This window comes from Peromyscus californicus, unplaced genomic scaffold (assembly GCF_007827085.1).
Source record: "Peromyscus californicus insignis strain IS unplaced genomic scaffold, ASM782708v3 Scaffold_4__1_contigs__length_199733344, whole genome shotgun sequence".
Classification (NCBI taxonomy): domain Eukaryota; kingdom Metazoa; phylum Chordata; class Mammalia; order Rodentia; family Cricetidae; genus Peromyscus; species Peromyscus californicus.
The window spans coordinates 128,396,696-128,416,940 of NW_026294562.1; the positions used below are offsets into that span (position 1 = coordinate 128,396,696).

The 20,245-nt window shown below is 44.0% G+C and overlaps 1 protein-coding gene across 1 annotated transcript in view; it reads left to right on the forward strand.

Annotated features, from left to right (window-relative positions):
- Chd2 (chromodomain helicase DNA binding protein 2) overlaps nt 1–19,551 on the forward strand; it is a 140,550-nt gene extending 120,999 nt beyond the window's left edge. Inside the window, exons 36-39 of the mRNA XM_052713815.1 lie at nt 1,746–1,845; nt 4,522–4,735; nt 10,642–10,885; nt 16,246–19,551. Of these exons, the coding sequence (XP_052569775.1) occupies nt 1,746–1,845; nt 4,522–4,735; nt 10,642–10,885; nt 16,246–16,579 (892 nt within the window). The 3' untranslated portion in view covers nt 16,580–19,551. The remainder of the gene's footprint in view (nt 1–1,745; nt 1,846–4,521; nt 4,736–10,641; nt 10,886–16,245) is intronic.
- The last annotated feature ends 694 nt before the right edge of the window (nt 19,552–20,245 follow it).

The following is a 20,245-nucleotide window of genomic DNA, read 5'->3' on the forward strand; positions in this document are numbered from 1 at the left end:
TACCAGAGGGAATTTTGAAAAGCTAATGTTAAGTTTATTTCCATAAACTATATTTACTTTGAGTCCATGTACTTCATGGTTCATGCATCTTGGTAGTCTGTTTTAAGTAGATTGATTTTTGAGTGAAAAGTAGGTTTTTCAGAAACCTCAGTCATGATGCTAATGATAACATGCCGCATATCCCTGAGTACAAGACATAGTTTTTGAAAAGCCATTTCTTTCCTCTTAACAGTTTGTATTTTTTTCCTCTTTACTGAGCATATACGGCTTTCTTTTTACCAGATCAGAGGATAACAACAGGTTATCTTAGGCTTCCTACTGTGCACTTGGATCTGTTGGTGTTTAAATATCCCAATACCAGCAGTAGTTCATTAAAAAGTCCTTGGTTTTTAAAAGTTAAAAAATAGTACTAGTTATGACTTCCATAGAAACTGTCCATCTAAAAGTAAGTATGGAAGCAATTTTAGAAGTTGTGTGAAGAAAATGCCTATAGGGATGGAGAGATGGTTCATCAGTAAGAGTACCTGCTCTTCTTCCAGAGGACCCAAGTTCAATTCCCTGCATCCATGTAGTGGTTCACAGCTATCAATAACTCCACACACCCTCTTCTAGTCTCCACAGACACCAGGCATGCACATAGTACACAGAGATGTACTCAGACTAAACACCCGTAAACATAACATAATAAATAAAAATTAAAAGATAGAAAAGAAAATGCCTGCAGAAGGTTGGCCAGGGAAGCTAACTGCTGTGAATATAGACAAGCTAAGTGGAAACACTTAAATGAGCATAGTCAGGGCTTCAGCAGAGGCTTGAGAGTGGACAGCTAGGACACTGGGTGTGTTTAGGGCTCAGTTGCCGTGTCTCAGAAGACTGTTCTTTGTAAGAGGCCTTAGGAAGGTAAGTGGCTCTACCTGACACAGTACGTTTACTAGTCAGTGGCCTAGCACAGCATGGCCACAGTGAAAGGGCTCGCTGGAAAGCTCGTATGACAAGAGACTGGTTTCTGAGTCTCTGTAAACACCCATCTTGTACCGTTCCTATGGTATACAGCAATGCCACGCTCGGACAGGGAGTTACTGAGAGTTTGAAGGAGGAGGTGACAGGCCTCAGTGGTGACAGTTGGGACGAAAGCATGGCAGTGACACAGATTACCAGGTGATTGTGGGTCCCAGTGTGGGAGATGGTGGGAAAGATGGAATGTGTGGACAGAGTCCTGAGTGTGGGGAAGGCAAAGGAAAGCTTCTGGAATAGAGTGTGGATGCCACTGTAGAAGTTAGGGGTTCCTAGAACTGTTGACAACCCTCATCCTAAGATAGAAGCATGTAATGATACATTACTAATGCAAAGACTTTCTACTTTATTGTATTTGTTTGAGATCGAGTGTCCTTTACCCAGGCTGGTCGCAAACTTACTGTGTAGCTAAGGGTCTGAGGATGACCTGAAAACCCCCGTGTGCTGGGATTATAGCAAGAGCTTGAACACCTGGCTTAGTGCAGGGACTTGGAGAACATTTCACAGTCAAATTCAGTAGCTTGCCATCCATAAAATAAAATCACTTTTTAGCCAGGATGGGTGGTGCAGACCTTTAATCCCAGCACTCAGGCGGCAGAGGAAGGCTACCCTGGTCTACAGAGTGAGTTCCAAGACAGCCAGGGCTACACAGAGAAACTCTGTCTTGAAATGAAACAGCAACAAAATCACTTTTTAAAATGTATAATTTACTAGTACAATTTTTCTTTTAGGAACCTATGGATTTTTGTTTCCAAGTTTACAGAATTTGATGCACGAAAACTACATAAATTATATAAGATGGCTCATAAGAAAAGATCTCAAGAAGAGGAGGTAAAATACAAATCTAGTCCTAATTTATACCAATGTATAAAAATAATTGCACATGAAATTCCCTTAGCTTTTGTTTTTCCCTGGGCTGGTAGTGATAAATCTGTGGGGTTGTTGATGGTAGATAAGCACTGGCACTTTGCCTGTGTCTTACATGGTTTCAGTACAGCCCAAACAGGGTGACAGAAACCACCACAGGCCACAGAGTTTGTCACCTGTGATCCAAACATAATTTCATACAGTGTGACTTTTCTTTGTACTAGCCATATATAGTTCCTAACATTTTCCATGAGTAGCCAGATAGTATGACTGTTGTTTATTAGGTAAAATAGCCAATACATTAGAGCCAGATAGTGTTTTAAAGTCCTGACAAGGATTTGTTACCTTGTGATCTCCAGACCTGCATCACTTGTTTTCTAGACCTTTTCTTCTTACATTTTTGTAGCTTGTAACGTGGCTAGTCATAAGTCCCAGGATCATGGGCAGAAAATCTATCCCTATTCTTATATGGGCATATGCTTGGCATCCATCCCGTTTCTTACATAGAGGAATCCCAATTGCTTACTTAAAGGAGTAGATATTTGCAGTGTCCAGGCGTTGTTACCCTGTCTTATGAGTAGAGAGATGGGTGTAAAGGTGACTTGGCTTCTGTGGAAGAATTAGTTCTCATGCAGACTTCTATAGATCTGCTGCTTAGCCACATGGTCCATATCCAAATCAGCCACTGAGGAGCAGTTGTGAAAATTGTTCCACTTTTCACTCATGTCTCAGGCTCACGAACACACAGACTTTGTTTCTCACTATTGCCATTTCTTCAGTGTCTGTAGTCGTGCCAGGACCAGCGTGGGCACTTAGAAGAATTTGTAATGTGAGCTTAATGCATTATTGACCTGGGAATTATACTCTCAAATAGTTCATAATTAATTTTACACTGAAGAATATAATGTAATGGTAATAGGAATAATACAGTAATTGTGTATTAGTGAAGTTCTAAACATAATAAAATTTTACATTTATATACTTATTTATTTTGTGCTTGTGTGAGAAAGAGCGAGAGAGAGTGAACATGGGAGTGCAAGAGGCAGCACTTACCTCATGATGTCCAAAGACAAGCTGCAGGAGTCTCTGCTTTCCTATCCTTCCATGTGTCTCAGGGATCGAACTCGGGTAGTCAGGCTTAGTGATGCATGCCTTTACCCACTGAGCCATCTCACTGGCTTCTAATCATTATAAAAATCCATGGAAGAATAGTTAGGAAAGATTCCAGAGAAGAAGAAACTAGTCGGGAAAGGCCTGAGATAGGAGGGAAAATTGGATTGAGGATCTGTTGGGCACACAGTGATAGAGGACTCCACAGAAGCTCATGAGGTTGAATGGTAAATGTATCAGTATCCAACTATGGGGAGTGAGTCAACTTAGTCTCTCTATAGGATAGTTGTCTTGGTTAGGGTTACCAGGGCTATGATGGAACACCATGAACAAAACGAACTTGGGGAGGAAAGGGTTTATTTGGCTTATGCTTCATCATCATTGTTCATCAGTGAAAGAAGTCAGGACAGGAACTGAAACAGGGCAGGAACCTGGAGGCAGGAACTGATACAGAGGCCATGGAGGGGTGCTGCTTACTGGCTTGCTCAGCCTGCTTTTTTATAGAACCCAGGACTACCAGCTCAAGACAGAACCACTCACCATGGACTTGGCTTCCCTGCATTGATCACTAACTAAGAAAATGTCCTACAGGCTTGCCTACAGCCTTATCTTATGGAGGCTTTATCTCTATTGAGGCTCCTCCTCTCATAACTTTAGCTTGAGTCAACTAACATAAAACAGACCAGCACAATGGTTCTTCAAAATTTGTCAGAAGAGTAGAACATATGCTTCTATATCTAAGAGTTTAGTTTAAGGGACTAATCAAAGGTTAAAGCATTCTTATGATGGGAATGACTGCAGTCTAAAAATAATGGGAAGATTATGGTCATGTATTCTTACTGAAGAGTAATAATTAAGCATTAAATGAAATATGGTAGTATTAAACATCATGCAGGGGAAGATATTTTCATAATGTGCTAAATGAAGAAAGGACAGAATCAAGTAATATTTGTTTTCTATTCTTTATACACAAAAGACTTAGATATGGACCAAGTTATTTATAGTCATTTCCCTCCTACTTGGATTTTAAGTCACTTTACACTTGTAAAATTTTATTTTGAGACTCTTACTTGGATGAAGGAGTGGTATAGCGAGGGTCTGATGTCAGCTTGAGGGCTTTGCTGTAGTAACTCCTCCTGTTTAACAGCAGGTAGTTCTTACTCTAGCTAGCCTCGGAAACGTAGCAGTCATGCTTTTGTGTAGCCAAGAGAGTCCTCAGAGTCTGCCGAGTGTAGGGATAGGCTGTGGCCAGTGACTCCTGGCTATGGCAAGTGTGTTCTCACGGGGGCTTAGTGGAGGTTGGTTTTCTGCAGTAATCTAGTAGGTCAGAGTCCACAGACAGCTCACCCCGTTAGGCTGCTGGAGCTGTAGGTCTCAGTGGAGTTCACAAGCGGTTTTGGTAAGAAGGTATTAATGGCAGCTCAGAAGTATAGAGGAACAAGATGGAACTGTTTAGGGAGGTGACTTTATTCTACTCTCAGGAGTTAAGCCTAGGGTCCTAAGCTCTTCGATTTCCTTTTACTCTGCCAGGAACAAAAGAAGAAAGATGATACGCTTGGTGGTAAGAAACCATTTCGACCAGAGGCCTCGGGCTCAAGCCGGGATTCTCTGATATCTCAGTCCCATACCTCACACAACCTTCATCCTCAGAAGCCTCATTTGCCTGCCTCCCATGGTCCACAGATGCATGGACATCCAAGAGATAACTACAGTCACCCCAACAAGAGACACTTTAGTAATGCAGGTAGGCCTCTAGATAGCTTTTAAAGAGGTGCCAAAACCCCTAGTCATTTCATTGTCCAAGGATTTGTGTACTTTCCCTGAGACCTTGTTGTCTGTACTTGGTTTTTATAAAATGTGAAATAAGATCTGGAAGATTAAGGACCAACTCTAAGTTAAGGGGATCACAGGTACCATGAAAGGTAATGGGCAGACTTGGACAACAACTCACATCCTGTGTGTAAGAATGATCACTAATTAATTAAAAAAATGTCCTACAGGCTTGCCTAGGTGTGTAGGGAGGGCATTTAAAACTGCTAATATTGAGTTGGTGACAAAAGATAACCAAATAGAAAAAACAAGCAGTGAAGAAGCAGCCTGTGTTAATGAGAGATTGTCAGAAACTGTACATCTGATAAAGGGTTATTAGCAGGTAAGAAGAGAAGGGACTGGTTAAGAAATGGGAGAAAAGCCGGGCAGTGGTGGCGCACGCCTTTAATCCCAGCACTCGGGAGGCAGAGCCAGGCGGATCTCTGTGAGTTCGAGGCCAGCCTGGGCTACCAAGTGAGTTCCAGGAAAGGCGCAAAGCTACACAGAGAAACCCTGTCTCGAAAAACCAAAAAAAAAAAAAAAAAAAAAAAAGAAATGGGAGAAAGACCTAGACAGACATTTCTCAGAAGACGGTGATGAGCTCTGAGGCCCCCTAAATTCAGTTGTAGGCCAGACGGGGAGGACTGCGATAGAGGAGGACGATCTTAACTCCAGACGGGGAGGACTGCGATAGAGGAGGACGATCTTAACTCCAGACGGAGAGGACTGCGATAGAGGAGGACGATCTTAACTCCAGACGGGGAGGACTGCGATAGAGGAGGACGATCTTAACTCCAGACGGGGAGGACTGCGATAGAGGAGGACGATCTTAACTCCAGACGGGGAGGACTGCGATAGAGGAGGAGGATTGATTGCAGCTCACAGCTTGAAGCTAAATCAGCAGAGAGGAGTGCACCCATTCTTGCCAAGTGCTGTAGATTACCCATAGGGCCACATTGCATTTTGCTTTTGGAACCAACCAGACAGGATGTAGCAGAAACTTTCTTTATGGACGAATGTATCCAGGATGCTGCCATCTGTGTCTACCTGACTCTTTTTCAGTAAATAATGGAGGTTTGTTTTAAAACATTTATATTGAACGTCCCCAAATTTCACTAGAATAGACCCTAACCTTAGGTCCAGTGAACATTTTCCCAGCTGCTCTAGAGTCATGCTGCTGGTGGCTCAGGGACATTGACCTGTGGCTTGTCCTTTGACCTTTAGATAGGCATGTGTACCTCAGTAAGTCCTTTATTTCTGAGACTGTTAGTCTTGTTTTTTTTTTTTTTTTTTTTTTTTTTCCGGTTTTTCGAGACAGGGTTTCTCTGTGTAGCTTTGCGCCTTTCCTGGGACTCACTTGGTAGCCCAGGCTGGCCTCGAACTCACAGAGATCCGCCTGGCTCTGCCTCCCGAGTGCTGGGATTAAAGGCGTGCGCCACCACCACCACCACCACCACCACCACCACCACCCGGCTTGTTTGTTTTAATAAAGGTATATAATTGGCCAACAAGTATAAAGAAAAGCACTCAGCATTATGGGCCACAGTGGGACACCACTTTACACCTGATAATAGCTGTTCTTAACACAACACAGTGTTGGCAAGGATGTGGAGAAAAAGGCAGCCTTTACCACTGTTGTTAGATTAACACAACCATTATAGAAAACACAAGTAGGGTTCCTAAAAGCATTAACATAGAACTCTCAGATGACCTGCAGGTTGAGTGTATGCATCTCATGTTAAAGAGGTATGGGAACTTGCAGGTTTATTAATACCAAATACCTATTTACAAGAGCCAGCACATGGAATCCGCCTAAGTGTCCATCAAGAGCGAGTGGAAAAAGAACATGTGATACATGTACACAAAGGAATATTAGTGACCCATTAGAAGTGAACCTGCAACTTGTGACAGTGTGGGTGAGCCCAGAGAATACCATGTGTGGAGCTGTGAGCTGGTGCAGAAAGACAAATGCTACATGGTTTCTCTGTGTGTGGAATCTACCAGAGTTGAACCTAGGGGATCTGAGGAACAGTGTTTGACGGGGAGCTGGGAATAAGAGATGGAGAAGTGCTGGTGGGAGGGTACCACAGCTGGGAGAGAGATGCTCAAGAGAGAAACTGTACAGAACGGTGACTGCAGTTAGTCACAAGATGTTAATTAGCATGCTGTAAAATGATATCAGTCATCTAGTAACAAAAATCAGTGGGAGGTTTTAAATGTTCTTCCATAAACACAAAAACCATTTGTTAACTCAGCCATTATATAGTTAACGTGTATTTTAAGATATACACAAAATAAGTGTATGTAATTTTTATTTGTTAATTTAAAAAAAACTTGAAATTTAATTTTTGAAACAAAACTTAAAAAAGAAAAATGAAAGTAAATTGAATTAGCTTTTGGAAATTTGTTTAGAAAAAAGGAGAAATGGCCAAGCAAGATGGCACACACCTTTAATCCCAGCACTTGGGAGATAGAGGCAGGTAGATCTCTGATAATTCAAGGCCAGCCTGGTCTACAAAGTGTGGTCCAGGACAGCCAAAAATACATAATAAAGAGACCCTGTCTCAGAAAAAAAAAAAAAATGAAAGAAAAACGTAGAAATAAAACTAAAGATGAGTGTGGTGGTATCTGTAATCCCAGAACAAGAGGGGCTGAAGCAGGAGAGTCCTGAGTTCAAGGTCAGCCTGAAGTATGTGTAAGATTTCCTCAAGCTGGGTGGTGGTGGCAGAGGCAGGTGAATCTCTGTGAGTTCGACGCTAGCCTGGTCTACAGAGCAAGTTCCAGGACAGCCAACACACAGAACTCACAGAAACCCTGTCGAAAAACCAAAACAACAACAACAACAAATCCAAAAAATAAAAAAGAAAAGAAAATGATTTCTTCAAAACCTCAATACAGCTATGTGTTGGATTTTTTTTTTTAAAGATATAGATTAAGGATTAGGGAATTCATACAGAAAACTAAAACTGCTCATATGGCAGAATGACCACCCTTGCCATTCAGGAAGTTAAGGCAGAGAGGTAACCAAGTTTTCACTTATTCCAATCAGCAATAATTAAAAGGAGAAATGCATGCTAGTTATTAAGGATAGGAATTGGTCTAGTCATTTTTAGAAAATAATTTTGAAATGAATAAATATATAGTCCCTTTGACCACAGTTCTCTTGTCTGGATATCTATTCTGTAGAATGAGGACACATAGTCATGTGAGGGTGCTGTTTAAATATTACATTGGCAAAAAGCTAGAAGAACTGGAATGTCCACTAATTAGGAGAATGAAAACTGAGTATTAGGACATCTGTACCCAATATCATCCATCATTACAAAGAATTGGCTAGACCAGCCATTATGCACTTGCTGGTAATATCAGTACTTGGGAGGTCAAGGCAGGAGTACTGGCTGCTATTCCAGAGGATCTGGTTCAATTCCCAGCACTCACATGGAGACTTGCAGTCATCTGCAATTCCAGTTCTAGAGAATCCCTCTTGTGGCCTCTACAGGTACTGCATACATGTGGTGCACAGACATCCATCCTGGCAAAAACATTCATAGATGTAAAAGAAAAATAAATAAAATTGAAAAAAAGAAAAGCCAATAAGGGAAATAATAAGAACCAAACAGTAATCATGTTGTATTTTTACAATAATCATATTGTATTAAAAATCCATGTCTGTAGTTTTAAATTTACTGAGGTGAAATTCATACAACATAAAGGTAAGCATTTATAGGTGAACCATCCACTGGTATTTGTACATTCAAAATTCTGCATAATAGTTCCGCCTCCTTCCTAATTTCTCTATCACCTCAAATGGAAATTCTATACCTAGTCCCCATCCTCTCTTTATAGCTTTCTGTATTTTACCCCTGAAAATTAACTTATTTCTGAATACTTCAGGTAAATGGAATATACAGTATGCTACCTCTTGTGACTGGCTTAGCAAAATATTTTCAAAGTTCATCCTAATTCTAGTGTGAATCAATACTTAATTCCTTTTTATGGAAGGGTAGTATTCCACTCAGTGGGTGTACCATGCTTTTTCATTCATCAATGGACATTAGTTTCTCCTTTTTTATTGTTGAGAATAGTATTAATATGAGCATTTATATCCATATATTTGCTTGAATACCTGTTTGCAGTTGTTTTAGCTAGATGCATGGGGATGGGATTGCTGGTTCTTTGGTAACTCAGACTTCATGAAGAACCAAGGACTCCCTTATACATACTTAAGTACTTGTATGAACAGAAAAGGACATGAAAGTTAAGTGTGGTCAGTAGTAACTGTTGCCTCAAGACGGGTGGGAATAGAGGGGAGATTGTTTGAATTTAATGATTATTCATTGTTTATTGCTTCACTAGTTAAAATAAGCAAAAGTTATTTTTAGAGGAAGAATAAAATAAAAATTACTGAAAAAGACTTAAAGCGTATAGAAAGTATAGAAGCATACTGTAAGATTTATTTTGCAGATTCAGTTTTTCTACAGTAATCAAGATGAAGTATATTTCTTTCTAAACTTTAGTTCTAGAACTCCATTTGTGTACACACACACAGTAGATTTCGAGTTTGAGGCTGCATAGCAAGGTATTAACTCACAAAGTGCCCCCATATCTCTTGTAAACTTTGAAATATAAAATTATGTCTGGGGCTGGAGAGCTGGCTCAGGGGTTAAGAGCACTGCTCTTCCAGAGAACCTGGGTTCAGTTCAACAGATTGTGCATGCGCCCTTTAGACTTTTTGTAAAAATTTCAAGATTTTTTAAAAAAGAAAATTTATTTTTATTTCCTCCCTCTCTTACATCAAAGTAGTGCACACCTTTAATCCCAGTACTGGGGAGGGAGAGGTAGGCGGACCTCTGTGAGTTCAAGGCCAGCCTGGGCTCCACATAATTCCAGTCCAGCCAAAGCTATATAATAAGATCTAACTAAAAAAATATTTGACTAATTGCTGGTACTCAGGGATTTATTTATTTTTTCGTTTTATGTGTATGAGTATTGTTCACATGTATGTCTGTGCATCATGTGCATGCCTGATGCCCACAGAGGTTAGAGGAGGTTCTTTCTCAAAGAATTGGAATTGGAGTTATAGACGGTTGTGAGCCTCCATGTGGGTGTTGGGGATTGAACCCGATCCTCTGTAGAGCGGCAAGTGCTCTTAACCACTGAACCATCTCTCCAGCTCCTTACAGTTATTTAAAAATCATTGCTCATTAACTTCCTCAGTGTCAAAACCGTTTGTGTTATTTCCCATTATATGCTTTTTTTCCTTTTGATTTTTGGTCTCGTGTTCTTTGGTTATTTTTCCCCTAGTAGGTGACTTGGTGCTCTAAAACTTGTTGAAGCTTTAGCTGGTGTTCCCAGACTAGGAGGTGCCCATCTCAATGTGGTGCCCTGGCTTACCTGTCCTGGGCTCAGCCCTTCGAGTCCTCCTTGTGGTCTAAGGAAGGAAAGTCTTTAGTTAAAGAGGTCTTCAGAGGCTGGACCAGCTCGTATCAGAAGGCTGTGGCACCTTCAGCTGTGCAAGTGAGGGCGGTACTGTGAAACCACAGCAGTGTCGCTGTCTGGATTCCCTCGGGGTTCTTGAGTGAGTCTCATTTCCAGGGCCTGCCGCACACTGGGGCAAGCAAGAATGAAACACGTAAGCCGTGGTTTGGAAGGTCTCAGCAGGGACAAAGGGGATAGAGTTTCTTTGGCCTTAGAAGTTGGTGGCAGCAGAGAAAATGTTAGGACTCATTCATTACTCGTGTTAGCGATAAAGCTAAGGAAGGAAATGATTATCTCCTTCTAACCTGTCAGCCTTCAGTAAATTCTGCCATGTGTTGTTATGAAACATATCTCTTCTTGCAGATCGAGGAGACTGGCAGAGGGAAAGAAAGTTCAACTATGGTGGTGGTAACAATGTTCCCTGGGGCAGTGACCGGCACCATCAATATGAGCAGCACTGGTACAAGGATCACCATTATGGTGACCGGAGACATATGGATGCCCACCGTTCTGGAAGCTACCGACCTAACAACATGTCCAGAAAGAGACCTTATGAGCAGTACAGCAGCGACCGAGACCACCGGGGACACAGAGACTATTATGACAGGTGTGTGGACAGTGTGAGAGGCCAGGTCTGACCTGACCAGACATGCATATGGGAGGAAGGATGGTGATGTTTATACAGGTTTGTCTGTCTACTGCAAAATGAGTATCTTGCATGAGTCAGCTGTAGATCCCATGTCCCTGCTATCAGGATAGCTTCAGGATGCTGCAAGGGAGGGTGTTTTGTAGCTGTATTTCTTTATGTGTATGAATGTTTTGCCCCCGTGTGCGTATGCATACCATGTGTGGGCCTGATACCTCGGGAGGTCAGAAGCCTGTGTTGATGTCTGGACCTGGGGTACAGAAGATTGTAAGCTGCCATGTGGGTGTTGGGAGCTGAACCCAGGTTCTTTACAGGGGCTGCAAGTGCTCTTAACACCTGAGCCATCTTTCTAGCCCCACCCCCCTTTAAAAAAGTACTACTTTGTTCTTGGAGAATTTTATAATGCATATAAATATGATTTTGGTCATTTCACCCCGTTGCCCTCTCTCATCCCTCTGTGCACCCTGCTGTGACCCTTCTTCCAGCAGGCCTCCCCTCTACTCTGCTGTCTTTTGTTATTGTGATCCAGTGAGCTTTCCTGTGGTTGCTGCATGCATGGGGTGGGGTGTTACTTATGGCATGGGCAACTTATGAGTAGCTGCGTCACTGGAGAAAATGACACTGCTCTCCCAGCAACCTTTTTGTGTTTTTGGTTTTAGATTAGCATATAGTGTGTTCTATACCATAGTGACATTTCTGACCAAAGTGTGTCTGTGGTGCTCCTTCCCGCTGTCTCCCACCCTCCTCCTATCCTGTTCTCCCCTTGTAACTTCCTCCCAGATCCTTTTCCTCTCCCATGTCCCCATACTTCCTCATCACATAGTATATCCTCTCTTGGTTTCCCTTCTAGATTTGTAGATTTTTCATATGCTTAAACCATATATATGTGCATGTATACATTGTAGGCTAGTATCCATGTATGTATGAGGGATTCTTACCTTTCTGAGTTTAAGTTACATTGTGTAGTATTGTACCTCCAGATCCATCCACTTTCCTGCAAATTTCGGAGAGGCAGCATCAGGAGACTCACTAGCCAGCCTGCCTAGCCTAATCAGTGAGCTACAGGTCTCAGTGAGAGATCTGGTCTCAAAAAACAAGGTCGGGGCAGTGAGATGTTTTAGTTGGTAAAGGTGCTTGCAACCAAGCCCGATGACCTGAGTTCAGTCTGCACACATATGGTGGCATATATGTGCACACAAAATTAATAGATGAATAAGTTAATGTAATATTTCTTTAAAAGGATGAGTGGTGCCTGATGTGTGATAGCTGAGGGTGGCCTCTGGCCTTCACATTCATGTGCATACACCCCTGAACATGTGTCCACACATACCTGCACATGTGAATATGCACACAATATGGAGTCAACAGTAGTAGTCCCTAGTGTGACCCTCAGTCTGCAGGGATTCTGAGGTGGGTACTGGCCTGTGGTCCTTGCCTACCTGGATCCAGTAACTTAAGTCAGAGCCTTTTGAAGTTGTACCTTCTCTTCAGCCATGCAGTGCCATTCGTGAGATGACAAGTCAGTTTCAGTTTGTGAGTTGGCAAGTGTGGGAAGAGCACTGTTTCTGCAGACTTTAATTCTGAGTCTGCTATCGATTGACCTCCATAGCAACCGTGGTCTTCCCCGGGCTGATGTCAGCTTTATGTATAGACTGTTCTGTGAATTCAGAGTGTCCTGCTGTTGTTTTGGAAGGTGCATTAGACGAGTCCCAGTAGCCTGCATTAGCCACCTCAGCTGAAGGAGCTCCGTGCTCACCATCACCTGGTGCCCCTCATCTCGTCCGGCTCCTCTGTGGAGGTCTGCTTTTGTCCTTTGCCATCTCTGTCACTGAGGCTGTGACACCTGTGAAAAGTGTTTATTTTGAAGGGTGTTTTTGCTGGGTGTAAAGTTTTGGATTGCTGCTTTGGGTACTTTGAGGCACTCCTTTGTTTTCTGCTTGGGTGCTTCTGACAAAAAGGCCTTGTTCTCCTTTTTCCTCTTTATAAACTGTTACTGTCTCTCTCCCTGAGCGTGCTGTGTATCCCGTGCTGTGTGTCCTGTGCTGTGTGTCCCGTGCTGTGTGTCCCGTGCTTGTATCCCGTGCTGTGTGTCCCGTGCTGTGTGTCCCGTGCTGTGTATCCCGTGCTGTGTGTCCCGTGCTGTGTGTCCTGTGCTGTGTATTGTATGCCGTGTGTCCTGTGCTGTGTATTGTATGTTGTGTGTCCCGTGCTGTGTATCCCGTGCTGTGTGTCCTGTGCTGTGTATTGTATGCTGTGTGTCCCGTGCTGTGTATTGTATGCTGTGTGTCCTGTGCTGTGTGTCGTATGCTGTGTGTCCCGTGCTGTGTATTGTATGCTGTGTGTCCTGTGCTGTGTGTGTGTCTCTGCCTGTCTGCCTTCCTTGCCTCTGCACCGTTGTTTGTGGTACAGAGACTAAACCCAGGGCTTTGAATGGACTAAGCAAGTGCTGTACCACTTAGCTGCCTCCCAGCCCTGGCAGATATTTCTTTGTGTTTCCTGAATAACTCAGGAATTACTCAGTTTCTTGGATATGTAGGGTTATTACATCCATAAATTTGGAAGATTTTCAATATTTTCCAAATATTGTTGCCATCTTCCATTCCTCTCCTTTGGAAATTCAAATTGTACTTAATATTATCCTGCTTGAAGTCATGGTGTACTGGCTGGACTCTGTCAGAATTGTTTGAGTATCCTTATCTGCTAACGTTCATTTGCGTCAGTTTCAGTTGGCCAGCTTACCTCATTATGTAACCTATTCCCTTGGTACTTTCCATGCCTAGTAATTTATTAGATGCCCTATAAAATACCATTGACAATGATGCTACACACACACACACACACACACACACACACACACACACACACACACACACACACACACCCTTATCTGTCTTAACATTCGTTGTTTGTTTCCCTGACTTCTTGGGTTTATTTATCCTTCTCTTCAGATTGAAACAGTTTTTCTAATATCCTCTGTAGAGCTGGCTTAGTGGTCCTAAATCCTTTAGTCTAGGGATCTTAATCTGTGGGTCACAACCCTTTTGAGGGGTCTAGTGTGACCTTTCCACAGGGATTGCCTAAGACCATCGGAAAACACAGATATTGACATTATGATTTTTAACAATAGCAGAATTACAGTTAGGAAGTACCAATGAAAATAATTTTATGGTTGGGGGTCACCATAACATGAGGAACCATATTAAAGAGTCGCAGCATTAGGAAGGCTGAGAACCACTGCTTTAGTCTCTTTTTATCATGGAAAGTTTTTATTTCTTCTTCAATTTAATTATTTTTTAAAGTCTGTCCCATCCCCTGTGGCCTCCCCCCAACCCCCAAGGTTTCTCTGTGTATCCCTGGCTGTCCTGAAACTTGCTCTGTAGACCGGGCTGGCCTTGAACTCACAGAGATCCAATGCATTTATGAGTGCAGGTGCCCAAGGAGGCCAGAGGCATCGGATCCCCCCTGGAAGTGGGTTATAGATGGTTGTTAGCCTCTTGATGTGGGTGCTAAGAACTGAACCCTGGTCCTTTAGAAGAGTAGCAAATGCTCTTAATCACTGAGCCCTCTCTCCAGCCCCTCTCTTTCAATTTTAATAGGTTGTTTTTCTGAGAATAGTAGTCTGTTTGACAGTTGTGGTCTGTCAGGACTTGGAGAACATCTTTCCAGGCTCTTCTGCTTTAAAGGTTTCTGTCAGTATTATTCTATTACAATCAGATGTTTTTTCATGGGCCTGCCTTCTCAGGTGACTTGGATATTCTTTCTTGCAACTTTAAATATCCTTTAATCTATATTTTTAATGTTTTAACTGTACTATATCATTTTTTTGTTTGGTTTTCTTTTTGTTTGTTTGTTTCCTTTTCTTTTTCTGGTCTTGTTTATTTGATGTCCTCTAGGTCTCCTGTACCTGAATGGGCATCTTTTCTCTAGGTTTGGGGAATTTTCTTCTCTGATTTTACTAAAGATACTCTCTATTCTTTCTCTATAGTTTGCCCCTTTGTGCCATAATTTGGAGGTTAGGTCTTTTTTTTTTTTTTTTTTTTTTTTTTGGTTTTTCGAGACAGGGTTTCTCTGTGTAGCTTTGCGCCTTTCCTGGAACTCACTTTGGAGACCAGGCTGGCCTCGAACTCACAGAGATCCGCCTGGCTCTGCCTCCCGAGTGCTGGGATTAAAGGCGTGCGCCACCACCGCCCGGCCAATTCAGACTCTTATTTTCATTCCATTCATCTTTGTCTTTGAGATGTTTGCCTATAGTGAAATCATTCCTTTAAATTCTTTGTCTTCTAGATCATTTTCATTAGGAGCCATTACTGTTGATTTGTGTTTTTTGGAGACATGTTGCTTACTTATTTATTTTTGTATGTGTGGGTTTGTTTGTTTGTTTTATGGCTGTGTTGGCATTTGTCTGTCTGTAGTTTGGTTTTGGTCGAGATTTTCTTTTTTGTTCAGTCATCTTCTTTTAGTGGAGGAGTTTACATTGCTCAGGATTCACAGCAGAGTTGAAAATGAAGCATCCTATCTTTGTCTTGTATTTGATGCTACAGCCTCCGTTCCAGGTCGTTTGCTTGTCTGCTCCAGCCTAGTATCTTCATTCTCGGTCAGGAGCTTGGAACAAGTTTCCCCTGGGTCTAAAGGCCAGAGAGGACAACTAGAGGGTCCCAGTCAGGCAGCTGCTAGGACTCTGGATCTCTGAGTCATGTGGGATATGAGTGGGCCTGGTGGAGAGTGACTTGAGAGCGGGTGAGTTTGGAGAGAAAGGAGCCAGGAGGAGTTGGTGGTCCTTAGCAAGCAGCTGCCAGGCTTGGGCTACTCGTATGGTGGGGGTCTAGGTGTGTAGGTAAGCCTGCTGCATGTGTGGTAGCTGGAGAGTCCCTGGTGGAGTGAGCCAATTTGTAAAATAATTTTAGGCAGCCTTAATGCTGAATATCTAGGTTGATTCTGGGTTTTGCTGCTATTAATAATTTACAAATAGTTTCTGTGTATTTTTTCTCCTGAATGTGGTGAAGAAATAAGAGAATGTTTATAGTTGTGTTTTCCTGAAGGAAGAGTGAGTTCACAAAGCTATCAGTGATTGTCCACATGTGTCCACACTTGACTGCAGCTCTGAAGATTGTATGTCATTTCCTAGGATGCCTTTTACCAGTATGTGTGAAACAACTGACTGTGTCCGGGTCTCTATGTGTATATGTGTGTGTTTTGATTTCCTGGTGATATAAACGTTTGTCTCTGGGTCCATGTGTGTATGAGGAAATGCCAGCAGAAGATGGGGAGATATGAAGAGTTTGGTTTTGGTCTTACAGCTGACCCTTGCATCTCTCTTTCAGGCACCATCATGACTCTAAGCGGAGGAGATCAGATGATTTTAGGCCCCAGAATTACCACCAGCAGGATTTCCGACGAATGTCTGACCACCGACCCACGATGGGTTACCATGGCCAGGGACCCTCAGACCATTACCGCTCTTTTCACACAGACAAGTTGGGGGAATATAAACAACCCCTGCCCTCACTGCACACTGCGGTCTCAGATCCTCGCTCACCTCCTTCCCAGAAATCTCCCCATGATTCCAAGTCACCCTTGGATCACAGGTCTCCTTTGGAGAGGTCACTAGAACAGAAAAACAACCCAGATTATAACTGGAATGTTCGGAAAACATAAAGGACGACTCGTCCAGGGGAGAGGTGGCAGGAGTCATCAAGCACTTGGACGTTTTGGTCTGGTCCAGCGGGGGCCAGTGCTCAGGCTGCTGAGCGGAGTGTCTGGATGCGCTGCTGCTGAGTCCACTAAGCTGGCGGCTGAAGGAGCACTTGAGGGAGTCGGAGGCCTTGGTCTGCTGCTTTGGTTTGGCCTCCACTCCTGCACTTTGGCACCCATCCCATCCTCGCCTCTTGTGGCCTCCCACCTCCGTGGGTGCTCGGAGGAAGAGGCGACTTTCTGTACCAGCTGCATTGGGCTGCTTCCCTGGGAAGGCCTCGGGGGTCTTGAGAGTCAGTGAATGTTAGAGTCAGCATGAGTGACCAGGGTAAGGACCTGCTGGACAGTGTGTGATTGGTTCACTATGACACGAGGGATGCTGCTGATGGGAAGTGGGAGGTCACAGGGCGGGTTTCACACTGCAAGACTTGAAAGGGGAACAGGTAGACCCCTCAGATGTGTTCTTGGGAGAAATGATACACTTGGTCTCATTATGTGAAGTGGGGTGGGGATAAAGAGACAGGGAATAACTTCCACCACGGCCTCCTACCTGCCAACACTAATTTTTCCCGTACTATCTTTGTACATTTCAAAGGTTTGGTCTTCCGGTGGGGTCCATTTCCCTCTTTGTCAGGGAAAGTTGGATCCCTCTGGCTGATTTTAGAGTACTGTGACTTTGGGGTCATCGGTGCCAGGTCTTGTTTGGGGAGTGGGCTGAGTGGGTGTGGGGTGGAGATGGGGGTGGGGTAGTGTGACCAGGAACTAGGAATCCCTGGTGGGTTTCTGGTTCCTGGGTTGAGAAGGAAAGTCACAGGTCCTGGAGATGGAAATGGAGGTGGCCTGCTGATGAGATACCTGCTGGTGAGCCCAGGGGTGGGGCACTCATGCAGATGTGGGCGGGACTCCTGATGTGGGCACTGGTAGTGCCAGCAAGCAGGGAGCTTTCAGTATTGGAGTGGGTCAGCGAAGGCACTTGCATCTTGGTTCCTTTACACAGCTTGAAGTGGCAGGCTATACGGACCCAAACATCTCGACAGTGGAGGTGCAGTCATGAAAACAGCTACTGATGTGCTTACATTGCCATTGCAAGTTGGGGTTCAGTAGAACCAAACCCTGCTTCTTCACGATCTGTAGAGTGTAAGCCTAGTTAATTTTTTCCCAAATCCCAAGCATCCAGGACTGGGGTAGCTGAGCTGTAAGATGGCAGGAGGCCTGTTAGGGTCATACTGGGTCGGGTTGAGGGGGAGGGCTGCTGGTGGGTTGCATCATTGATTGGCTCTTCTCAGTGTATGGATAACTGGGTCGGCCCTGTGGTTTTACTCACTTTCAGTATAGCTTGCCAGTATTGTTAGGGTATCCAAAGCCTTTCTAGATGGAGACAGCAAAACTGACTTGAACATATGGTATGGTGTGCCTCTGTAAGAGTCCAGGCTCATTCTGAGTTGATGAAAAGTCTTGTGTTGGACATACACAGGATTCAGCTCTTGGGGAACTCCCTTGGGGATAGGGTGAGGCCTGTCCTGGGCAGTACCATTAATGGCTTTCCCAAGACAAGCTTGAGCGGTGTCCTTGAGTGCATCATCTGGCCATGGTATGGCTGTGGTGGGCCATTGCTTCTGCTGCTTAGAGTACCATGGACCTGGCTGTGAGGAGTCATCCTTGCAGCCAGTGCTCAGTAGACCACCACCATCGTGATCCTTGTGGTCCGCTACCCTGACCATGCACATGCATGACTGCACTGGAGTTCCTGGCTGTGGTCTCCTGCCTGGTGGCCCGCCATGACTTCCCAGTTGAAGGCTGAAAGTCTGGTCTCCTTTGGCCACACAGTGAAAAGTGAACCATAGATGGAGCTTCTTGCTGATAACATCAACACTAGTCTGTTTGGCTTGCTGTGCTCTGAGGTGCTGGGAGTGCAGAAAGACCAGGAGGTGCCCCTGTGGAAGGTGGAGGGCCTTGCCTTTCCATACTTACCTAGGTCTGTCTTTCTTTCAAAGTTACAAGTTATTCTCAAAGATGTCTCATCATGAGGAAAAAGGAACTTCCTTTTGTTCACGTTCAGGACTAAAGTGCCATAAAGTGTAGCAAAAGGCAATGTTGGCCAGATCAGTGTTACGTTGATTCTAAGATGACAGTATCTCCCATCAAACATCTGTTCTAGGTGTTGAAGTGTATTTGAAGAGTGGGTTGGGAGAAAGGAGGCAATCCTCTTGCTTTAAACCAGTATGTGCATCACATGCTTAACACGGAAATTTGCACAGGCAGGAGACGCTGCCAGTGGAGCTCTGCTGGGACCTAGCGCTGGGCAGCCCATGGTTGAGGAAATGGCAGGACTTGAGGAGAGAGTGAGTATTGCCAAGGCCTGAAGTACTGTGATGCACTGTGACCTTAGAAAAGGAAGGTGATGTCTCTGCTGATCACTGTGTCCTCTCATTGGCCAGCTTGCGGGAGCCCAATCTCATGGTCCTTCCTTGGACTCTGTGTAGTCATTCCTTAAGCCCCGCCAAGGGAACGCAAACATTTCTCACTGTGCTGCTGATGTTCTGAGCTGGTGTGGCTGGCAGCTGCATCGGGCCTTGCAGAGCAAAGGTGATTCACTTAAGTGTTCACACACAGCAACACTGAAATCCTATAGACCAAAACCCACTTGTCAGCAGGAGCCATGTCCAGGCCCAGCACCTGGGGTCTGCTAGCTCATCTGAGGCCAGCTGTATTGGGTGAAGAGAGCCATGCCAAGGGTCCAGGCTGCTTTAGTCCATCTGTGCCCTACCCATTTGGGAACAGGTGGTTTTTCTTGTAAACTTGTGGACTTTTGAAACCTGTTGACTAAACAGTAATTAATTTATATTTGTGAAAAATGCCACTGTCCTAGTGATTTCTGATGTAAATAATGTTGTTTATATAGTATGTATTAAAATTTTCCTACATTGTAAAACTGCTGTACTTTTGATTCTTGTGTATTAAAAAGCGTTGCTAAGGATTTTTAGAATTGGGCTAACCAGTTGCATTACTTGAGGATGCTTCCTTTCCCTTCCCTTGCTGGTGGCTTGGCCATGTGTCCAGACACCGGTTTACAGCTTCATCGATGGAGTTTGTTTTTAAGTTACAGTTTTGTTGATAGTTATAGTTTTCTGTCCCTGAATAGCTCCAGACCACAGCCCAGAGCTGTGCACTTCATGAGACAGCATGGAGCTATTAAAGCTGGTAGTCAGCAGGACTGCCCTGAGCTGTGGAGAGTGGGGGGTGGGGCCCTGGGGAGGCCTGCCTCGAATGTCCACCTCTGTCCAGAAGGAAGTAAAGCCATCAGACCTGTCAGCCTGCGGCTTTAGTGTAGTTAATGGTTGGGTTATATATTCGTGAGTGGGGGAAAAATGCTTTTCTAATGGGGACGGTGGCACAATTGTGAACCTGCAGTTTGGCACAGAGGAGGCTCAGCTCCGACATGGCCCAGACAGAGCAAAGGTGGCCTGATCTGTGGGTGGAGAGCCTCCTTGAAAGGAGAGTCTGAGAATCTTGCCCAGACCCAAGTGACTTTGAAACCAAACTCACATCTCTATTAACCCAGGTTTATAGCAGTGACAGGTCAGCTGCTGGGACTCCACCCTGCTAGCTATCCCGGACCCTTGGGTGCAA